Here is a 23927-nt window from a genome sequence, read left to right as displayed (position 1 = left end):
TGCTTGTCCCCTCAATTGTTTCAAAAATCAAAGTAGAAAAGCACTTCACAAATAAGAGAGATAAAGTGGCATTATCCCAAAGGCAAAAGGCCTGGGGCCAAGAAGATTTAGGTTTAAAGCTTGATTTTGGTGCTTACTAGCTGCATGATTTTGGACACACAATTCAACCTGAGCAATTGTAAAGATTAAATGAGATAATACCATCCACCTGCAAAACAACAAGCTCTAGCTCAAGCTTGTCCAACCCACACCCCAGGGACATGTAGGTTGAACATGAGGCCCAGGATGGTTTTGAACGCAGCTCAACACAAATTTGTAAATTTTCTAAAAACATGGTGAGATTTCTTTGTGACATTTTTTTAAGTTCATCAGCTTTCATTAGTGTTAGTGTATTTTAAGTGTGGCCCAAGACAATTCTTCTTCCAGTGTGGCCCAGGGAAGCCAAAAGATTGAACACCCCTGCTAATAGGCTTTTTTGATTAGCATTTAGTTATAGGTGGTCTTAGTGTAAGAAAATGGAGGAAATAGGCATGAATGAAGACGTAAAACGATGCCATATAGAAGCATGACATGAGTTTATGGTAATCTGAATGTGACCTGCACAATTTAAGTCTTCCAGATAGAGTATTAGGTCATCAGCAACAAACTACAAAACTACAACAGTGTTTCATTCAACTTTCTTTTCTCTAAAGAGACGAGTCTCAAATTGCAGACTCTATGTGTAGATTTCATCTTTTGAGGCTGTGCCTGCCATATAAAGTTCTTCCATTAAAATCTGTTAAATAGACATGTACTTGCTCTTCTCTGGAAACTTTCCAAATGTTCTATGCTTCTCAAGTTTACTAACACAGTTTACAAGGTTACAAACTAACACAGTTTACAGTTTACAAAGACCTATTAAATGTATATTGCATGCCTAACTGATGAAGTTGTGCCCATGAAGGAGATGATATATGCAAAGGTCCTATGATCATGCTGTGGAAAAAGTTGGTTATTTTTTATTTATTCTGAATCAACAGGTGAGTTTGGTACACCATACTCTTCATACTCTTTTTTTTTTTTTTTGAGACAGGGTCTCGCTTTGTTGCCCAGGCTGGAGTGGCAGTGGCACAATCATGGATCACTGCAGCCTCAACCTGCCTGGGTGATCCTCCCATCTCAGCCTCCTGAGTAGCTGGGACTATAGGCACACACCACCACTCCTGGCTAATTTTTTCTGTATTTTTTAAAATTATACTTTAAGTTCCAGGGTACACGTGCACAATGTGCAGGTTTGCTGCATATGTATACATGTGCCATGTTGGTGTGCCGCACCGATTAACTCATCATTTACATGAGGTATATCTCCTAATGCTTACAGACAGGGTTTTGCCCTGTTGCTCAGGCTGGTCTCCAACTTCTGGGCTCAAGCGATCCGCCCACTTCAGCCTCCCAAAGTGCGGGGATTACAGGCGGGAGCCACCACACCTGGCCAGCATACTCCTTTTTAAATAACTTTGATTATGCTTTAGATAAATTTCCTTTTTGAGGGTATGAAGAGAATCTTCATGTGCTAAAATATTTTAGAAGTCAGCAGAAACTGCAATTGAAATACGATAAATGAACAGTAAAACTAAAAATGGAATGTTTCTCGGGCGTGGTGGCTCACACCTGTAATCCTAGCACTTTTGGCAGGCCAAGGCGGGCGGATCATGAGGTCAGGAGATCGAGACTATCCTGGCTTAACACAGTGAAACCTCGTCTCTACTAGAAAAAAAACACAAAAAATTAGCTGGACGTGGTGGCGGGCGCCTGTAGTCCCAGCTACTCGGGAGGCTGAGGCAGGAGAATGGCGTGAACCCGGGAGGCGGAGCTTGCACTGAGCCGAGACCACACCACTGCACTCCAGCCTGGGTGACAGAGCGAGACTCCGTCTCCAAAAAAAAAAAAAATAAAAGTAGAATGTTTCCCCTAAAGTGTAAAATCCTTCAAGTCTCTGAAGCATAGTAAAACGAGCTATTCTCCATTATTGCTTTTGTTTTGCTTTGTCTTTCTTAGAATGACTACAAAAAACTGTCAATGCAGTGCAAAGACTTTGTTGTTGGACTCCTTGATCTGTGCAGAAACACTGAAGAAGTCGAGGCCATTCTGAATGGGGATGTTGAAATGCTCCAGAGTGGTGATCACGGTCGCCCAAATCTCAGCCGTTTAAAACTTGCCATTAAATATGAAGTAAAAAAAGTAAGGTCAGGCATGAAGCCTATTTACATTATTTTGGTTCTTGTTAGTGCTAAATAAGGATAAAGGGTTGATATTTTTAGATTGAGCTGGGATTTACTTTTTTCTTTCTTTCTTTCTTTTTTTTTTTTTGAGAGGGAGTCTCGCTCTGTTGCCCAGGCTGGAGTGCAGTGGTGCGATCTTGGCTCACTTCAAGCTCCGCCTTCTGGGTTCACACCATTCTCCTGCCTCAGCCTCCTGAGTAGCTGGGACTACAGGCGCCCACCACCGTGCCCGGCTGATTTTTTGTATTTTTAGTAAAGACGGGGTTTCACTACGTTGCCTAGGCTGGTCTCCAACTCCTGACCTCCTGATCCGCCCAGCTCGGCCTCCCAAAGTGCTGGAATTACAGGCATGAGCCACAGCTCCCGGCCGGGATTTTCTAACTAACAAGTTGCACTAGGCAGATTCTCTAACAAATCATAAGCATCTACACTAGTTGTGAGGCACTTTACCTACACTAAATGCCAATCGTCTTTAAAATCTAGACATATTAATGTAGAACCTTACAGGGATTGCCACTTTCTTTGACTGGGCTAATGATATAACAATGACTTTGTGAATCCAAATTCTAAAACATTTGTTATAAGACAGGAACATCATTATTTGAGACTCAAGTCCATTTTCCCATTTCTTGCTGTTTTCCAATAATGCCTTCAATTCCTTCTGTGTTGTATTAGACTTTCCACCAGCTGCATTTTTATTTGTGAAATATTTTTAGTCTCTGTCTTCAAGCATTGGTCCCAATCTCTGCTCTCTTAGATTATGTGAGGTATCTTTTAAAAAGCTGGCCGGCCACAGTGGCTCATGCCTGTAATCCCAGCACTTTGGGAGGCCAAGGCAAGTGGGTCACTTGACGTCAGGAGTTGGAGACCAGGCTAGGCAACGTAGTGAAACCCCATCTCTACTAAAACTACAAAAATTAGCTGGGTGTAGTGGCGTGCACCTGTAGCCTCAGCTACTAGGGAGGCTGAGGTGGGAGGATCACTTGAACTCTGGAGGCAGAGTTTGCAGTGAGCCAAGATCATGTCACTTGCACTCCAGGCTGGGTGACAGAGCGAGACTCTGTCTCAAAATAAATAGACAGTTAGATAGATAGATAGATAGATAGATAGATAGATAGATAAGCTTTTAAAGGTAGGTTTTTCTAATAAAAGTAACATATGCTTATGGTAAGTTTTCAAATAGTATAAACATGTCTCCTCCCAATTTTTCCAGTTCTGAATGGAGAATAATGAACCATTGTTATGTTTCTATACACAAATTTCTTTCTTGAACAACTTTACATAACAGTCAATAAATGTCCACTTTATCTTTTTTAAAGGTTGTATTATTATCTCATTATATTCACATCTGTTTGCTATTTAGGGATGTTTATTATAATTTTCAGATTTTGTTATTAGATTTTATTTATTTTTTATACAGTAAACATTTGTTCATAAAGCTTGCTTACTTGCATGACTTTTACTTGTAAACAAAATTCTTAGATGTGGAATTAATATGTCAATTTTATTTTAGGTTTCCAAACATTTGCTAGGTTTCCCTTCAAAAATGATGTACCAGTTTCCATAAACACCAACAGTGTGTGACAGGACTTATTTCTTCCACCCACAGTGGGTGTTATCCAACTTGACCATTCTGAGTAGATAAACATTCTGTCTTGTTTTAGACTTAACTCCATTTTCTACCTACCTCTCAAAATATCTTTGAGGTTAATCACCCTTAAGAGTCACTTATAGTTCTTTCATATAACCCACCCTTTGTCATATTTTATATTAATATTAAATATTGTAACTTTTTAATATCTTTACCAATTTTATTTTGGGATATTGCTTTTGTATATTAAATAACTGCCAGATGTATGTTCCAGTTGTAAAAATAAATACACGAGAATTTAAAGATTCCCTCAAAAAATAAATATTGAAAATTTAAGTCTTCTTAATTGAAAGAGTTTTTGGCACAAGAATAAAAGGAGAGATCAATAGAATAAAATAGGTAGTCCAGAAACAGACCCATATACAAATGGGAATTTAGTATTAACTGTGTGACATTGTAGGTCAATGCATGAAAGGTGGTATTTTTTAAAAAGTATTTAGGCAACTGAGTTAATATGATCTCTTTCTAGATGAAAAAACTATATAATCATAAAAGCTGTACATAAAAGTAGATTAATCTTTTATAATATTCCATTAAAATTTTTTCTGTGCTTTGAAAGAAAGCTTGTTTGTTATAAAGGAAAAGCTTGATAAATTGAAATCTTCAAGTTTATGTAAAACATATTAGAACCTTTTCCCATTTGCTTGTTGCCTGTTAATTTGATGTTTTATGTTTGTTCTTTAATTCTAACAATATACTTCATTGGAAAGCATGGAACTATTAGAACACATGAAAATCATTTATGCTGAACCTTCCTTTAATCAAACTTAAATGTTTTGTCACTTCCCTGCTAGTTTGTAGCTCATCCAAACTGCCAACAGCAACTTCTCTCCATTTGGTATGAGAATCTTTCTGGTTTACGACAGCAGACAATGGCGGTCAAGTTCCTTGTGGTCCTTGCTGTTGCCATTGGACTGCCCTTCCTGGCTCTCATTTACTGGTTTGCTCCATGTAGCAAGGTATGTATGTGAAGCCTACACCTCTGTTATCTAATAGAAGAATGTCTTAAGTGGGGAAAAACTTACCTTCAAAGTGAAAATTTAAGGAATTATAGTTGAGTTTCAGTAATCTTTATTGTTTTTAATATTACAAAATAACTCCTGTTTGGGCTTAAATAATTTTCTTGCTTTTATTATCATAAAATAATACATGTTTGCTATAGGAAACAAAAAAATGGAAAAGATAAAATTCACCTGTAATATCACCACTGTTAATGTGTGAAAGGAAAGTTAGTAACTATATTAGTTTATTTCCTTTTACTCTTTTCTCTATGTACTTCCATGCATATACTTTTATATTTCTTAATGAGGTCATAGTACCATTGAGCACATATTTCAAATGACATCCTAAAAGATGAAAACTTTTCTGTTTCTCCTCTGGAAAAAAGTGAGATGAAAGTTTTGTCTTGTATTTATTTTAGCTAATATGACCAGATAAATCTTAAATCAAAGGCAGTCATGTAAATACTAGTGTAATCCTTGTTTCAGTAAAGAATCTATCTATCTATCTATCTATCTATCTATCTATCTATCTATCTATCTATCTATCTATCTATCTATATTAGGGACTAAGTACACCAGAGCCTGAGAGCAAAAATAGCCTATTTTCTTAGCAAAAGCTATCTACCCATGCTTTGGTAAAAATGCTGTGTTCAGATGGATCTAGCCTTTCTTTAGCATGACAGGATAGGTTTGAGAAATATTGACCTATCATTCTGTTAACAAGTGGAGAAATTTATGTCCTGCATTGCTAACAAGCCTATTCTTCATGTTTTTGAAGCCACATTTCTGGATCTGTTGAACTCTGAGAAGCAGATTGAAATAATTCTGAAGCTTAGTGGCTAAATGTCTGCTGGACCATCTATTAATGTGCTATGTAGAAAGAACTATCAGTTGGGTTACTTCCAGTGCTTACACATGGGCATGATTCATTTTCAAACATCTGTAATATGTGGGCGCAAACACAAACAACACCATTACTAACATACTGTTTTCTAATTACTTTGTCATATTTTTGGTGTTTTAGCCATATAAGGACCGTTCAAAATGACTCATGCTAGAAAGCTTGTGCAAAGCCTTTTAGACAGTGGAAACATCCTAATTATTTCTAGTGATGATGATAGGAACTACAGGAAACTGGACGTTTTTCTCATGAGAGTAAAATCCATCATCATAGACATTTGCCCCTTAAAATATATAAGGCCAAAATTTGGTATCTTAGATACATAAAATATAAATGAAGAACATAAAATGAAAATAGTGCGATTTACTAGAAATGACATCTATGGTACAGATTTTCATCTAGAAAGTTGAAATTTTCCCCTTTTACTAGAAATGACAGATTTTGCCTGGAAAAATAATGTGTGTACATGGACATGGAGTGTGGAATGATAGACACCGGAGACTTAGAAAAGTGGGGGCTCAGAACAGGAACAGGTGGCGACACATTATTTAATGGGTACAGTGCATATTATTTGAGTGACTGGTAAACTAAAAGCCAGGACTTCACTACTATGCAGTATATTTGTGTAACAAAATTGCACTGGTACCCCTTAAATTTAGACAAATACATTTCTAAATGTATTTCCCTAGAACATGAGTTATATCTATGTAGGTAGTCTCTTTGTTCTTCTTCTCCTTATATTTCCTGAGTCATCTGAGATTTAAAACAATTAAAATAGGGGAGTTTTGAATTATCCCTGTTCTCATTCTGTGACCAGTTAAATTATAATCTCTTTCCTAAACTGAATAATTTTCCTTTTCCATAACCAGTGTGTTCGAAAGCATAATGTATTCCAGAGTGTCTGGTGCTTTGACACAGACTATTTTTGGCAGTCCTTAGAGTTACATATCTCTTAAATTTTGATTGAATTCTAATTAAACTGATTTCCTTTACTATTTCTTCTTCCCTGGCCATATTTCTTTCTGGCATCTGTTTTCCATCCTCGTTTATGAACATTGAGGCAAATAATCAAATTAAAAGGACATTGTCAAGGTATTTTTTTCTCCTATCCAATACCTATTTTACTGTTTTTATCCTTTGAGGCATGATGATAAAATCTATTTTATAGTTTTCCATTTGTAATGAACATAAATATGCTTTACAGGCCACAGGATTTTTTTGTGGGAGGAGATTGCTTCAGCTAAATTGGTGCTTTTATTCCAAATATATTTTTAAAATTTTGGATTTTCCAATATATCTGTGAACATCAATAAGATCAAATTTCAGGCCTATGCAATGTGACTGAGTCCCCATTTCTGTTTAAAGTTGGTTTTGCTATAGGAAACAAAAGTTTATTTTATTTTTTCCCCTTTCTGAAATCCCTTTGGTTTTACTTGCCCTCTTCCTTCTACTGTAATCCAAACATCACTTGTTTTGTTCATTACAATAAGAATAGTCACACTGCAATTACAAATCATTTTAGTTTAAGCTAGTCTCAACCTTTTTCATTTCTATGTGGTGTTGAGTAGCTAGGTATTTAGTCATCAATAAACACCTAAAAAGACTCTGACATATAATATTTAAAGACAACTATTTATTTCAATGCTTATCTTCAGTAATTTTCCAAGTACATCAGTTGTTCAATTTCTTCATCTAGCTCTCGTCCTTTACAATTATTTTTTGGAAATTTGTGTATATCCCAGAGTATATAGATGGCAAATCTTACTAAAAAGGGTAACTCACTTCAATTCCTAAAGTCTAGTGAGAGATGCCAAAATCTCCCTCAGTTTAAAGAGAAATATAATTCTCAACTTTTGTAAGAAAAATAAAGGCTATGAGGTTTCAAACATGCCCATTTTAGTTTCTAGGCAACCAGCTTTTTGTTTGATTGTTAAAACAAAACAAAACAAGAAAACACCAACAAACAAACCTAAAAATACCCTAAGACTTTTAGTAAGCAGAAGAAGATGCCTGGATTGATACTCCCTTTAGAATAAAATAAAGGAAGAGTAATATTATCTAAAGGTCAGTAGGCCAGTGGAGGAAGAAGGGAAGCCAGGTAGGGGCCAGGCACACAGATCAGACACCTTGCCTTGAAAACTGAAGATTGACTTTAGAGGTGTTCGGGACAGTTAAACTAAGGTTCCAGAGTTTTCAGATATCAATAATGTAGATAGCTTTATTTCAACTCCATTTTATGTCCCCAACCTCATGTTTTCTATTTATGTTATTTATTTGGTTCTATTTTAACTTATGCTCTACTGTATGATGTCCTTGAAAGCTGCTGCTTATTCTTCCTGTAACCAGGCAGGTGATAAATAACATTTTCATGAATTTCACTAACAGTCATTGCCTCTAATCCCAGTTTTCCCCAAACAGTCAAATAAATTGAGAATTAAAAAAAAATAGTTTAGGATTTATAATGGATTTTCCCATGAGAAAGATATGGATTCCTGCAATAAGTTTAATACACAGTTAAATCATACATAAAACATTATAGAATTAAAATTTTATGTATAACACATCATGGAAATATAACATTGATGTTTATTTTAACTTTATATTTAAAAGAAAATAGCAAAAGACAATAGGCAGAAGAAAATCAAACTTAATTTTCTACCATTTGTTTTAATTTTGCCATCATTTGATTACTTGAGAGTTAGATTTTAAAAGGATCTAAAAAAAAAACCAAAAAAATTTAAATCAATTCCATAGGTGATTGTATCTAAGCATTTTTTTACAGCAAATTTTTACAAAGTAACTTTGAATTGGCTCTGCAATCCTAGAATCTATTGGCTTAAAACTCTCTGTGTGTCTATGTGTCTATGTCTATTCTTTGGCCCTCTGTAACTGTGGGTTCTGCATCTGTAGATTTAACAAACCACAGATTGAAAACATTTGAAAACAACTGTGTCTGTGCTGAACAGGTAGAGACTTCTTTTGGCATTATTTGATGAACAGGATATTGAATATTCTCAACACAAAGAAATGATAGATATTTGAGATGATGGCTACGCTAATTACCCTGCTCTAATCACTATATGTTGTATGTATTGACACATCACTGTGTACCCCCCATAAATATGTACAAATATATGTCAATTTAAAAATGTATCTTATAACAAAAATTTACATACCATTTACATGATAATACATATTATAAGTAATCTCAGTATTAAAGTATATGGGAAGATATGCCTAGGTTATTTGTAAATATTATGATTTTATATCAGGAACGTGAGTAGCCTTAGAGTTTAGTATCCATGGAAGGACCTGGAACCAATCCCTCATGGATACCTAGGGACAACTGTGCGCGCGCACACACACACACACACACACACACACACACACACACACACACAAACACACAGAGCATGAGAGAGAGAGAGAGATACAATACAATATCTCCTGTTTCTGGCCTAACATTTAGAATGTCAAGATAATGTCATCTAACTTTTATTATTTTGAAAACCATATAGACAAATAAAGGTATGGAAATAGAGAACACCAATTGTGTTCCTTCCATGATAGCATTTATCTTTTCTGAGTCTTAAAAGATAATTCCTAATAATTTACATATGTAGGCCCATTGATGAGAAAGTATGAAATTATTCTGTAAACCAAATAGAAGTATTAAGTTAGGAACAAGAATGCCTGGGTCCAAGTTCCAGCTCTACCACTTATGAAATATGTGACCTTGAACAAGTTTCTTGATCTCACTTCCTCAGTTTCTTCATCCAAAGTGGGCATTTGAGGGCATCTACCCTTTTGAATTGTTGTAATGAATACAAGTTAACAGTGTAAAGCACTTAAAAGAGTGCTAACTAAGTGTTGGTTGCATTTTATTAGTTTGTAAAGTTTTCTGTGGTAATAAACTCATTTGAAAAGCTGTTGAAAGCTATGGACCACCTCCTAAAGGGCGGGGGAAACTGCACACACAGTTTGAGTTTCGTTCATTTCAGAGGATGTCCAGACCCCTTAGTCATATCCTAGATCCTCACTCTGCCTAGGTGAAGATCTGTACATCTCAGACAGAAATGAATCTTACACTATAAAAGGCACACTAGCTTTTATTGTCCCCATATTTCATACAAAGAATCTGGTTTTCACATAATTTAGGAAATGTGCTCATTGTCACTCAGCTAATAAGGGAATGAAACTGGAACCTGAACCTAAAATGTTGAACATCAAATCCAGTGTCCTTCCAGGACATTGTTCCAGTACACTATAGGAACTGCCCTGCTGCCCTGTCCTGAGCTGGGAGTTCTCTTCTTGGTACTCATGACTTTTACTGCATTTACAGATCACCAAAATAGCAACATCCACTCAGGCCTCAATTGCATGCCTGTCAATGAAGTATATGTGAGGACACCCACCAAGGTTCTATACCTTGCAAAGTAGACTCAGTTTCATATTTTCATTGCCACTTCCTCAATACCTCAGGCCCACTAAATTAGTTGCTTTATATGAATAATGCTGACATTATTATGCGCCATATTTTGTCAACAATATTGTATATTTTAAGAATCTAAATATCCTTTATTAGTGAAATACATGTAGTTATTAATCAAGAACATCAGCACATGTAGGTAAGGAATGTGAACAAAATTTTATAACAGCATAAAGATATTACTCTATCACGAATTGCATAAATATAAACAATTATCTCAGGAGATCATTGGAATATGCAGATGTTTATTCTTGCATGTATGTATGTGTGTTTTGCAAAGTGTACAAAACAAAGTTAAGATTTTCTTTTGGTGTGTGTTGTGGCAGATGGGGAAGATAATGCGTGGACCATTCATGAAGTTTGTAGCACACGCAGCCTCCTTCACCATTTTTCTGGGACTGCTTGTCATGAATGCAGCTGACAGATTTGAAGGCACAAAACTCCTTCCTAATGAAACCAGCACAGATAATGCAAAACAGCTGTTCAGGATGAAAACATCCTGCTTCTCATGGATGGAGATGCTCATTATATCCTGGGTAATAGGTAAAGACTGATTTTCTGTCATGTTTTCTTTTTGCAGTCTTAGTTGGACTGAATGACACTGATTCTTTCACACATCAGTTATACAAATGTATGCAGCATGATACAATGCACCACACATCATAATTTTCTTTGTGTTCTTAAAGTACAGTTCCTTGGGTTCATTATCAGTGCCATAGTCTTCTCACATGCTGTGCGCTTTTTGCATTTCCAAGGAAAACCCAGGAAGAAAACCAACAGGATATTATCAATCACACCCCTCCAGTGACACAAAGCTATTATACCATTCATATTTCAAGAGAGAGCTGTGATTTCAAGCTTAAATACAACCACAATTTTACATTGAGATTTGACAGGAATTGAAGCTGATAGACACTTGCATTTATTGAACATTTATTATGTGCCAAGAATTATTCCAAGCACTTTATATACATCAAATCACATCATTTCTCTGCACCTCAGTTTTCTAATCTATAATGTATAATCACATCTGTTTTATAGGATTTATCTAAGGATCAAGTAACTTTCTTTAGGACTCCTGGGTGGTAAGTGGAAGAGAAGGAATATGGTCTTAGTTGCTATACTATTTGTCTTAAGAATCAATTGTACATGTAGCTTGCCATTAAATATAATAAAAACAAAGATATTTCAATTAGATATTTATGAATAAATAAATCCAGTGACTGTTAAGTGCCTTTGTTAAGTAATGAAGACACTAAAGTGAATGAGACATAGTCCCTGTGCTCAAGGAAGTTAAGTCTGGGAGGTAGGTCAGTAAGTAAATCAATAATTAAAATTCAATGTGACAAATGCTATCATTGAGGAGTTATTGAGATATTATGAAAATACACAGATTGGGCATCTAAATCTGAGGTGGGCTGTGAAGTGGAAGGGGCAAGAAGCCCTTCCTGGACAGTACCTTCAATTCGATACTTTGAGGATATGAGAATATTAACCAGACCTGCTTGGGGGACAAGGATACTACAAGGCACAGGAACATTAGAGATGTGAGACTATGGCAACACCTGGCACACTTGGAATATGATGAGTTAGGCAGAGAAGGAGTCAAGATGCATTTATGGATGTGAGTGATGGGAGATAAGGGTGGAGAAATGGCTAGATGCTTTTCAGCAATTGGTGATCTGATCTGATCTGATCATGTTTTAGAAAGGTCACAGTGGTTGTGAAATAGAGGGTGGCTTAAAAGAGTCCAGAGGCTGAGACTCAATGGAAGTGCTCCCTGCGAGGAGAATGAGGCCTGGTACTCAAGAGATAGGGGAAAGGACTTAAGAGCACCCTAATAGGTAAACCCCAAACAACTTGGTGATTATTGCACCTCAGAAGGGAGAGCTGTGGATTCTGCCTTAGATCAGTAGGTAGTGACTACAGTCTCTCAGAGGGAGAATACAGAAGGAAGATCATGCCTGGGACTGGATGAATGAAAAGCTGATAAAGTGTAGGTTATGACTGACTTTGAAGTGCCCATGGAATTTCAAAGTGGAAATGTCCATCCAGTAATATAAAGTATGACCCCTGGGAGTATTTGGGTTTTGAATAAAGTTCTAGCAATCCTCAATTCCAGATGGTACTTAAGGCCCTGACTATGCATAAAATTACCTCGGGTTAACATAAGTAAGATGTAAAGAAAATTAGGCTCAGGGGTTTTCATATAAATCCTTTAATAATCCATAGACTTCTCCATTTCCCCCATAACATCCCATCTCCCTCTCTAGGGACCTGGAGAAGCATTGTCAGTTTTGTGTCACTTCTAAGGCAGGACATGTCTTCTTGGTTTCATGCTGGAGCTTGATGAGATGATCAATCAAAATATTAAGCATTTTTCAAGTTACCATAGGAATATTTTAAATGTAATTCAATAGCATTTGAGTTATTCAAAACTTTCAAATCACTTCATTTCCTGAATATGTTTTAGGGAAAAATATGGATAGTGGCATAAAATGTGAATTGTATCACCAAAGTAATGATAAATCTTGGACACAGAAGATGGCTTTGATTTTATTCTAATTCTTTTCTAATTTAATTGATGAGGCTATAAAAAGGAATTATATTTCACTTCTAATGTCTGATTTAAAATAAGAATAAACAGTCACTTGTGCATGGCCTTTATCTTGTTAAACTAAAAGCCCATGTCTCATAGTTTATTTTTTATGTGTTAGTATATGTAAGGTAAATAATACAGTACTTGGCACGATGGACATGTTCAAGAAATTTCAGAAAATTATAATTATTATTCAACTTTTCACTAAGCGTTTATATGTCACTTTTACATAGGAGTGCTATTTCCTATTAGGCAAAACATGACTGTTTTAGGACAAGATGAAACTTTGAAAAATTAAATTTTCTATAAGGGGTAAATAATTTTAAAAATTAAATTTTATATAGAGGGGTATGAGGAGAATGATGTATGGCAAAGAATAAATTGAACATATTTTACATATAAAATACATATAAACTTGAGAGCACCCTAAAAGGTAAACCCCAAACAACTTGGTGATTACTGCACATCAGAAGGGAGGAGCTGTGAGTTCTGCCTTGGATCAGTAGGTAGTGACTACAGTCTCTAAGAGGGAGGATACAGAAGGAAGATCATGCCTGGGACTGGAGGAATGAAAAGCTTTGAAAACAACTAGACTGCATGAGTTTAGTGAGTTATGTTTTATATAACATGTTCATTTTATTCTTTGCCATAAATTATTCTCCTCATACTAGTCTTAGTTTTATTTATTTTTTATTTTATTTTGAAACGGAGTTTCACACTAGCTGCCCAGGCTGGAGTGCAATGGCGCGATCTCGGCTCACCGCAGACTCTGCCTCCCGGGTTCAAGCAACTCTCCTGCCTCAGCCTCCCAAGTAGCTGGGACTACAGGCATGCGCCACCACACCTGGCTAATTTTGTATTTTTAATAAAGACGAGGTTTCTCCATATTGGTCCAGCTGGTCTGGAACTCCCAACCTCAGGTGATCCACTCACCTCAGCCTCCCAAAATGCTGGGATTACCGGCGTGAGCCACCGTGCCCGGCCGTCTGAGTTTTATTTTAAACTTTATATATATTTTTTCCTTTTTCACTTAGAAACCTAACACAGGAATATTAAATGAGGCTTTAATCAAAAGCATTTTCCTTATAACTTTTGTCCCACCAGTCTTTGCATTTGACTTCAGAGACTAGCTAACAGTGTTTATTTAAAGGGAAAATAATGAACAACTCAGGACAGCTGATGCTTTTGTAGCATATGTTAGATTCCTGGTTCAGTTTCTGACATGGGTATTTTTTTAAAAGTTATTCCTGAAAGAAAGTTGTTGCACTTTCTGGAAATATTAATAAGAAGTGCCTACTTAGATGAGGTATTGGGTGTGTTATGTGGGCTTGAGGTAGAGGACAACACTGTTAGTCACAAAGCGGATTTATCTAATGTTTAGTTGACAGAAAGTTGAAAGGCTAAATGATAAAACTGATGTGTCAGGAGATGTTGACAAGGCAGAACAGTGAGCTCAAATCAATGAGAGGACGTATAACAGGAACACAGGGAGGCGGACATGCTTAAAGACACTTGTGAAAAGGGCCTTAGAGCACTTGTCACTTAATGGTCAGTCCTGGGCTGACTCTTCAACAGAAGGAGAGGATGGCAGTTGAGGGCAGTAATTACCCAATGGCCAGACCACATCTGCAGGCCCTGGGTGCCCCGTGCAGCCAGTTGGCAAACTAAGGAGCATTTCAAACACAACAGCAGTTAGGAGAGTGAGTCGTTCTCGTTCTCAGAACAGCACTTGAGATGCTGGGGAAGCTTACCCTAGAGGGTGAGGCATGGGGTAAGACCCAGTGGAATCTGATGCTTGTTTATTCAGAGGGCCCCATTTAGAGAAAAAAAAAGACAAAGGGAGGACTTAGAAGGAGCCTGGGCAAGTAAAGACATCTAGAAGCTTCAGTTTCATGTTTAACCTGCCTCTGCTAGAGAAAAACAGATTTAATGAGCACACAGGTAGGTTTTTTGGTTGTCTTTTGTAAAAATAAATTTGAAGACAGAGGGAGCTGACTCATTTGCTACCTCTCTAGAGGGCAAAAATAGAACCACTGCATCCACGTTGAAGGAATATTCTGAAAATTCATCAGTGGGATGAGCAGCCTTCAGAATTAGTGAAGTACCTTATCACAAGATCTGTATGAGCAGAGGCTTGATCCCTGTGAAGTCTCCTGCTTGCGGCGAGCTTGGACTTGATGCGGGATTTCAAACTCTCCTTGGCAGCTCTCGGGGGTCCTCAGGACAAATGAGACAGGAACTTTTCCTTTGAGCAGAATAGCTCACTTATTTGTTTTAGTTTTTAAGCTTCAGGAAGACATCATTTGTGTCATGAATTCTACTTCTTAAAGAGAGAAAGAGAAAAGAAGATGGAGAAGTGGGAGGAACAAGAGGAAGGGAAGTTTTGAAAACAACTAGGCTGCATGAGTTCAAATGTCCCTTTAGTCCCCATGCTTGTTACTCTGAACCATCCTCATCTCCTAGTGAGGCTGACAGGAACCCGGTGACCACATTGGGGGAAAAAAACGGCCGTATTTCCTGTCACAAAATTGATCCCCCAGATTTTATATTAATTCAATCCTAGTCCCCTTTTAACTTGAAACAACTCAAAATAAGTAATGAAGTCTTCTCTTAAATCCATATCTTCTATGTTGCACTGAATAGTGGCTTTAAGAAAAGGCACATGATGTGCTCTTGGAGATTAGAGATGGGGTGTTTCCTTAATCCCCACAGGGCTCTGCAGCTATTCCTATAGCAGGTTCTGTGATTGACATTTAGGACCAGTGTGAGAATTTGAGGCAGGTGGTTGCTGAGAGTAAGAGGAAAAGATTAATTTCAACTCGAGGCTGTGAAGGACTTCTTGATGGAGACAAGTTTTGATCTGTTGTTGGCGTTTGGGTTGTATTTCTCCTGATGGCTCCAGAAGGAGACAGGATGTCAGAGTAGAGTATCTTAATAGGGATAAAGCAACTTCTTTTTAATTAAAAAAGTGGAATTCTTCAAATTAAGAAAAAAATACGTGTGCCAATCGTGGAAAATTTTAAATAGTAAGCACTCAGTAAATGTTAGTCATAATTTTTTCCAAGTGCCAGACACTGAGCTGTGTATTTCACATGAACTATTTTATTTAAGGCTCATAACAATCCAGTGAAGCAGGAATGAACCAATATCATTCTCATTTGACAACCTGAGTTTTAGATAGTTTAAATACCTTATCAAAGACTTCATAACTGACAAATGGAAGAACAAATTCTCAAATCCATGGTAGCCTGTGTAGCTAAATTCCTCAAATCCAGTGTTCCTAAATACTTCACTAAAATTTTGAAGAAATAGGCAGTACTATTAATAATTAATAAGTACAGAAAAAGGCAACTACTATTAATAAGTTCCTGTCATCCCATCTAGGCTTTCACTGTGCTGGTTTTAAATATAAACCATACATCATAACATAACATTTTACACATTTTTAATTAGCATTACAATATAAAGATGTTTGCAACATATGTTAGTCCAGGTCCTCCAAGAAGCAGGCACAAAGATTAAATGTTCAATGGGTTTATTAAGGGAAATGGAAATTTTATTAAGGAACATTTCTTGTGAGAGGAAATGGCGAGAAAGCTGAGAAAGGTCTCAAAGGCTCTCAGGCAGGGATATAAGTCAAACCCCAAGGGACAGAGAGAAGGCAGGAAGGTTGAGTAGAAGCATCCTAGATCTTTACACAGTCTAAGGAAAGCTTGGCAAGGCTGTCATGAAATCCTTGAGCCAAAGTCAGCCATCAGAAGAGTCCCATGTCTCCCAAGAAGAGGTACCCTCAGTAATTGGCTGAGAGCAGCCCGGGGGAGACATGGCCTTGGTAAAAAATGGCAGTGGTTTTCAGAAGACAGTAGGTGAGACCTGTGACCAATCAAATTCCTATAGTTGGATGTCACTGAGGCACATTCTCATGGTCACTGTCCCATGGTAATTAATAAAATATCACATTAAATGGCTTCATAATACTCCATCTGTGGAAGTCCCACTTTCATTTTACTTCTATTTCGAGTGTGTGGGTGTGTTTGGGTTATTATAAAGTATCCTACAATAATCATCTTTTAAATATATTTTCATGTGTGGAATGAATTGATCAGTAGGACATTTGTTATTTTAAGGTGTTCAATGAACTTTGTCAAATTGCTTTTAGGCATGCACCGATATTTCTGGACTATGATATTTGTGAGGATATGGGAATTATGGTGGGACGGCAGGCTGGGGCCAAATTCTGAAGGGTTTTGTAATGTCAGGCTGAGACCTTTCAAACATATTTTGTTTTATAGAACAGCTAAGACTGAATGCAACTGAATTGATATTTTAACCCCTTTCTGATACAGGCATGATATGGGCTGAATGTAAAGAAATTTGGACTCAAGGCCCCAAGGAATATTTGTTTGAGTTGTGGAATATGCTTGATTTTGGTATGTTAGCAATTTTGCAGCATCATTCATTGCGAGATTCATGGCATTTTGGCATGCTTCCAAAGCCCAGAGCATCATTGACGCAAATGATACTTTGAAGGACTTGACGAAAGTAACATTGGGAGACAATGTGAAATACTACAATTTGGGTGAGTTTACAGTACAGTCAATATAAATAAAAACGCAGAATTTTCTTGTAAAACACATGTCAGTAGTAGTTTGGTTACTGCCCAATTCTCATAAAATTGTTCGTTTCCAACATCTGTATCTGAAGAGTGAGCATCTATATGTGAGGAAGCATGCTTTCCGCTTCTTCCTTTGATTTTTCTACTCCCTGGAAAACTCTCTTAATCACAAGAGCCATCTCCCTTTATCTCTTGGATCAACTGGCTAATTACCAAACTTCATTGAGAATACATGTCTTATGTCCTGGATTTATTTTTCCCCCTTTTTTAAAAATTAAAAATAGTTCACATTTGATCTAGCTAGCTAGCTATCTGTATCTCTCTCTCTGTATACATTAATATGTGTGTATTATGTATATGGATATATACATGTGTGTATATATGGATATGATATATACGTGTATATATATGTATATGGATATACACACACGTGTGTGTGTGTGTATATATATGCAATGGAATACTATTCCACCTTTTAAAAGAAGAAAATCCTGTCATTTGTAACAACATGAATGAATTTGGAAGACACTATGCTGAGTGAAATAAGGCAGGCACAGAAAGACAAATGGTATATGATCTTACTTATTTGTAGAATCTAAAAAAAGTCAAACTCAAAGAGGTAGAAGGTAATGGTGGTTGTCAGGGGTTGGGGTAAGGGGCACAAAATGGGGAGATGGTCAAAGGTACAAAGTTTACAAAGCGTACACGGTTAGGGTGAATAAGTTCTGGAGATATACAATATGGTGGCTAGAGTTAATCATCATGTACTGTATGCTTGCAAATTGCTAAGAGAGTAAATTTTAAATGTTCTTAACACAAAAATGTAAATATGCGAGGTGATGAATATGTTAATTAGCTTCATTTAATCTTTGCACAGTGTACACGGACATATATGAAAACATCAAATTGTGCCCCATAAATACACATAATAAAGTTCACATTTGAGTGCCATTTTCATTTAAGATATATAAAAAGTATTTGAAAGCAATGGAATTGTTGGGATCTCTGAGAGGTTCCCCAGTCAATAACACCACTGCTTCCCAACCAGTCTTAGAATTAGTTGAGAAATAAAACAAGACATTAAAATGGAGGCCAGATCATCACCGCTAACACTGATAAAATCTGGGGTGGATGACATAGGTCTGAGTCTATTAGCTAATGGGTTCAGTAATACTGAACCCCAGAATTAGGCAGACATATCCTCCAATTTCTAGATAGCAATGGACCAGGGCAGTCCTCCCCACAAAAAGAGGATGGCAGCTCCATGGAGGACCAGAGGAGAATTCGCAGGACAGAGAAGGCAATGCCGAGCCAGCTATGTCCAGTTATTCATCCCAATTGAGCAATCAGATAAGTCGTTCCAGCTTTCCAGGAAGAAAGTAACTAAGGGATGGAAACTGGTTCAGTTATTTACTTAAGGAGGCTGCCACCTCATAGAAACCTGGATGGGGAAAATATATTCCCTTTGAATACTCATTTCAAACCCTCTGATAAGAAATTAGTTAACATTCACTTGTGAGTTTATTGGCAATATCACATAAGGGCTCCATTATTATTAATGTTTATTTTAATGAAAGATTTTAAAAAATGCACTTAATTAAAAAAATTCAAGGCTATTTGTAGATAATACTTATATTCAAAGCACTATAAAAAAGGAAACTGCTTTTATTAGTTTCTTGTTATCCTTTCCTAATTCCACTTCTCAGCAAATAAGCAAATTCAAATTTGTAATTATGTGTTTCCCCTTTCTTACACACTGTTTTGTATTTTCTTCATAATGGTTTCTTAATTGCATTTTGATGACCTGATGTAATAATGCCAGAAAAATTCATAAGTGAATAATTGCTACATTTTATGGTAAAAATAGACTTGTTTGAGTGACCAATAAAAGTTACTCCTAATAAATTTAAATGACTACAAATATGCTACAAGCCTAAAATTATAGTGTAATTATAGTTTAAGACTGAATAATAAACACTACCATTTATTAAGTGCCAGGCACTTGCTAAACACGGAACATATGTTGACTTATTGAATTCTCACAAAGACAAGAGAGTTAGAGGGGACATTATCTCATTTTCAAAAATGGGTAAACAAAACTAAGAGAAGTCGTTTTGTAAGTTCTTTGATATATGTGTATGTGCGTACATATATATACATGAACTTTTACAGATACTGAGTCTATAGTCTGAACTCTTAACTATTATGCTATCCCCTTATGAGAAATTGCTAGCAAACCAGGAGAGTCACGTTCTCAATAAACTAAGAAGCCCAACTATAGCAGACACTTAAGAAGCCCTTTAAGATAGGAGACTTCCATTCGAAAACTGGATTCTAACTTAACTATATTTCTTTCACAGAAAAAGAAGCTACCTAAATAAACAACTTGAAGAAACTCACACAACTCTTTATCTTTGCTTTTTCCTAGCCAGGATAAAGTGGGACCCCTCTGATCCTCAAATAATATCTGAAGGTCTTTATGCAATTGCTGTAGTTTTAAGTTTCTCTAGGATAGCTTATATTTTGCCAGCAAATGAAAGCTTCGGACCTCTGCAGATATCACTTGGAAGAACAGTCAAAGACATCTTCAAGTTCATGGTCATATTCATTATGGTGTTTGTGGCCTTTATGATTGGAATGTTCAACCTCTACTCCTACTACATTGGTGCAAAACAAAATGAAGCCTTCACAACGTATGTGATCTCAGATGTTTTGATGATAGTTACTGCAAATTAAATAAATATTAGTTTAACAGTGTTTATGTAAGTCCATGGGATAAATAATGTTTTGGTAAAGACTTCATCTCTAGTTCCTCTTTTGCAAAATGAGGGGATTTTAAAAATGAGTTGGAGGGACTCTAAAATGTAGGAACCTTTCTAATATTAAATAATAACTAACATTTTTAGAGCCAAGTAAATACCTTGCATGCCTCCCTTTATTATCTCTATTTCACCAAGAGGAAACTGAAATTCACAAAAATTAAGTAATTTGCTGAATATTCCATAGCTGTGTTTGGAACAGCCAGGGTGTAACCCTTGCTTGCTGACTCTAGGATCTGTTGCTCTGAACTCCCTTACCCTCCTGCTTACAGGGGACTCCTGGGGACACTAACTATGAAAACAGCTGCTTTCCTAATTGAATTGCTCAGATCTTATTACTGAGTAGATCTGACTTATCAATAGTGACAAGAGTTTTGACTTATGTTCACCATGGACACGTTTTTTTTTTTTTAATAAGGTGTGTTTGGAATAGATTATTTAAATATTAGGTCTGCAGTGTTACAATGAGAAGCAACAACTGAAACATAAGCCTACTGTTTTCCATATTTCTCTGAAATACAGTTTGCCAGGGAAATGTAACAACCTAAGTTAAGCAAATTGGCTTAGCTTTGGTCAATAAGTAGGCCTAAAGCATTGAAATTCCTACCTAAGACATGTCAGTGATTTTGGTAACATTGTCTGTTTATATTGTCGTATTTTCCATTAAGATGTATATGATTATTATCTATTTATTGGATATGAGTAGAAGTATAGATCAGCAGGAAAACTAAAAGGATTCTAACAAATTGTGTTATTTTTAAGTAGTACATTTAACAATTCCATTGCCAAAGCTATGGATTATTTAAGTGTTCATATCTGTGGTTAGAAATTATGTTAATAGCATTTATTGAGTGCTTATTATGTGTTTATTGAGATATGATTATGTACTTCATATGCACAATATTACGCCATCCTTGCAGCAATCCTATTGTAACCATTTTACAGAAAAGAAAAGTGAGCTTCAGAGAAGTGAAGATTTTTTAATAAATACTCAGTAATTTGCAAAGACACTAAACCAACTCACTTTTATTATGGTAATATTGTTATTTACTTATACACTTTATTTCTTTTCTCCTTTTATTTTTCCCCAGAGTTGAAGAGAGTTTTAAGACACTGTTCTGGGCTATATTTGGACTTTCTGAAGTGAAATCAGTGGTCATCAACTATAACCACAAATTCATTGAAAACATTGGTTACGTTCTTTATGGAGTCTATAATGTTACAATGGTCATTGTTTTGCTAAATATGTTAATTGCCATGATCAACAGTTCATTCCAGGAAATTGAGGTATAATCTCAATACATTTTTATCATTTGTGCCTACATGTTTTAACTATTCCAAGGACTAACTCAGCAATGAGGATGAAAGTATGGATCGCTCTTCCCCCTTTGTTCATTCCCTGTTTTATACACTCGTTTGACCAGTAATCTGGAAAATTTTAACTCTTTGCTTCCAAATGCAACATCAATAAGGTGTCATGGGGCAGTAAGGCATAAGAAGCAGAAATGCTGATTTGATATCAATTTAATAAAACACTTTAGAAATACTATATCAGCATAAATTTATATTTTATTCAAAAAAATTACTGCTTATGAATACTATTATTCTCCAAGTCTTTTTTGAGTGATATTCAAAATTGACCTTTTCTCAAGTTGAGATTAATAGTGTAAATTTTTATTCCAGAAATCTTTCTCTGTGTCCCAAATAAATGAGTGGTATATTGTGGGATAAAAAAGAGAATAATTTTCATACCGTTTTCAGAACGTAGGAAAACACATTTATATCTATCAGGTATTTATAAACACATGGGAACTTGGAGATTCACAGTCTTGTAAGACTGTTAAAAATTTAGACAATTTTAAGAAAGAGTGTGTGAATAGAATGTTAATGTTTTGAAAAAATCTTGGAATGATCATTGGGGTCTGAGAGTGTTTATAGGCATTGTCCTCCATCTAGCCACACAATGGTAAAAGCATCCCAGTAATTCTGTTTATGCATTTCCTTGCTGAACTGTCATGTGTATTTGTATAGGATGACGCCGATGTGGAGTGGAAATTTGCAAGAGCCAAACTCTGGTTCTCCTACTTTGAGGAGGGGAGAACACTTCCCGTACCTTTCAATCTGGTGCCAAGTCCAAAGTCCCTGTTTTATCTCTTACTGAAGCTTAAAAAATGGATTTCTGAGCTGTTCCAGGGTCATAAAAAAGGTTTCCAGGAAGATGCAGAGATGAACAAGGTAACTTAGCTTGATAACGTATAATTGTATTCTTAAATGCTGAGACTACTGTAACCACTGTGCCACATCCCTTTTTTTTTTTTTATTATACTTTATGTTCTAGGGTACATGTGCACAACTTGAAGGTTTGTTACATGTGCCACATCCCTTTAAAGAGAATTGGTTCCTGATGACTCGTCCATTCATTCCCACATGCAGTCACTTCACACAGCACAGTCCTTTGGCTTGTGTCTGTTCAACATGAGCACACTGGACATTTCCTACTTAAAAGAATGTAAGACAAATTCATGAAATATAACTAAAATAATATGTTATCTAGAGCAAGTACTGAAAGAAGAGCTATTCTGGGCTGCTTTTTTGCTGTTGTGGCTACACGTCCCTCACTTCTCCTTCAATTTATAGAGCCCCCTCACTTCTCCTTCAATTTACAGAGCCGGGTAAATCATTAGCAGCTCGTTATGACTGGGGGGCAACTTGATTAACTCTTAGATAACTGCTATGTTGAAAAGTTCAGAAATCAGTTGCTCACATGTAATTTAGGGGACCAGTCTTGGCAATAAGTAGTTCAAGAAAGAAAGAGCTAAGGATATTGATTGAAAACAATAATCCCACAAGGCGATGCAATCTTTAAAAAAAAAAAAAGATTTAGTGCTTAGATGAGGCAGTAGGGCGATCACAGCATGTTCAGATACGTTTAAAGAACATGTGGAATTTTGTCTAACTGGAGGTGGAAGGTGAGGGGTTATGCTGTGCAAAGATCTCTGCTGAGCACAGACCACTATACTCAGAAGGAACACTGAGATACCAAGTGCATCCAGAGGAGGAAGACCAGAATGGGACACATAGGGATATGGTGTCATATGAGGGAGAACTGAAGGAGCTGGCTGTTTCTTCTGAAAAAGGAAGATTGAAATTGACTAAAAATATCTTTGTAATTTCCATCTTTAGGAGGTATACTTGGGAAGAAAAGCAACGGGCCAAAAATTCAAATAATAGTTAATTTTTTTTTTGAGACAGAGTCTTGCTCTGTCATGGTTCATGCCATTCTCCTGCCTCAGCCTCCCCAGCAGCTGGGACTACAGGCGCCTGCCACCACACCCGGTTAATTTTTTGTATTTTTTAATAGAGACGGGGTTTCACCATGTTAGCCAGAATGGTCTCTATCTCTTGACCTCGTGATCCACCCACCTCAGCCTCCTAAAGTGCTGGGATTACAGGCGTGAGCCACCATGCCCGGCCTCAAATAGTTAAATTTTAATTCGATTGGCCGGGCGCGGTGGCTCAAGCCTGTAATCCCAGCACTTTGGGAGGCCGAGACGGGCGGATCACGAAGTCAGGAGATCGAGACCATCCTGG

At 36.6% G+C, this 23927-nt stretch overlaps 1 protein-coding gene across 1 annotated transcript in view; it reads left to right on the top strand.

The window, feature by feature from the left end:
* The window catches only part of TRPC6 (transient receptor potential cation channel subfamily C member 6), a gene marked incomplete at its 3' end in the record, with an annotated part of 115018 nt that overhangs the window by 89957 nt on the left and 1134 nt on the right, over positions 1-23927 (top strand). Inside the window, 8 exon segments of the mRNA XM_017888591.1 lie at positions 2038-2220; positions 4707-4871; positions 10630-10846; positions 17249-17341; positions 17344-17481; positions 19946-20210; positions 21428-21623; positions 22368-22571. Of these exon segments, the coding sequence (XP_017744080.1) occupies positions 2038-2220; positions 4707-4871; positions 10630-10846; positions 17249-17341; positions 17344-17481; positions 19946-20210; positions 21428-21623; positions 22368-22571 (1461 nt within the window).

The sequence above is a fragment of the Rhinopithecus bieti genome, unplaced genomic scaffold, assembly GCF_001698545.2.
Source record: "Rhinopithecus bieti isolate Rb0 unplaced genomic scaffold, ASM169854v2 scaffold_18434, whole genome shotgun sequence".
Taxonomy (NCBI): Eukaryota; Metazoa; Chordata; class Mammalia; order Primates; family Cercopithecidae; genus Rhinopithecus; species Rhinopithecus bieti.
The sequence above is the reverse complement of the archived record's forward strand: the minus strand, read 5'-3'. Positions and strand labels throughout refer to the sequence as shown.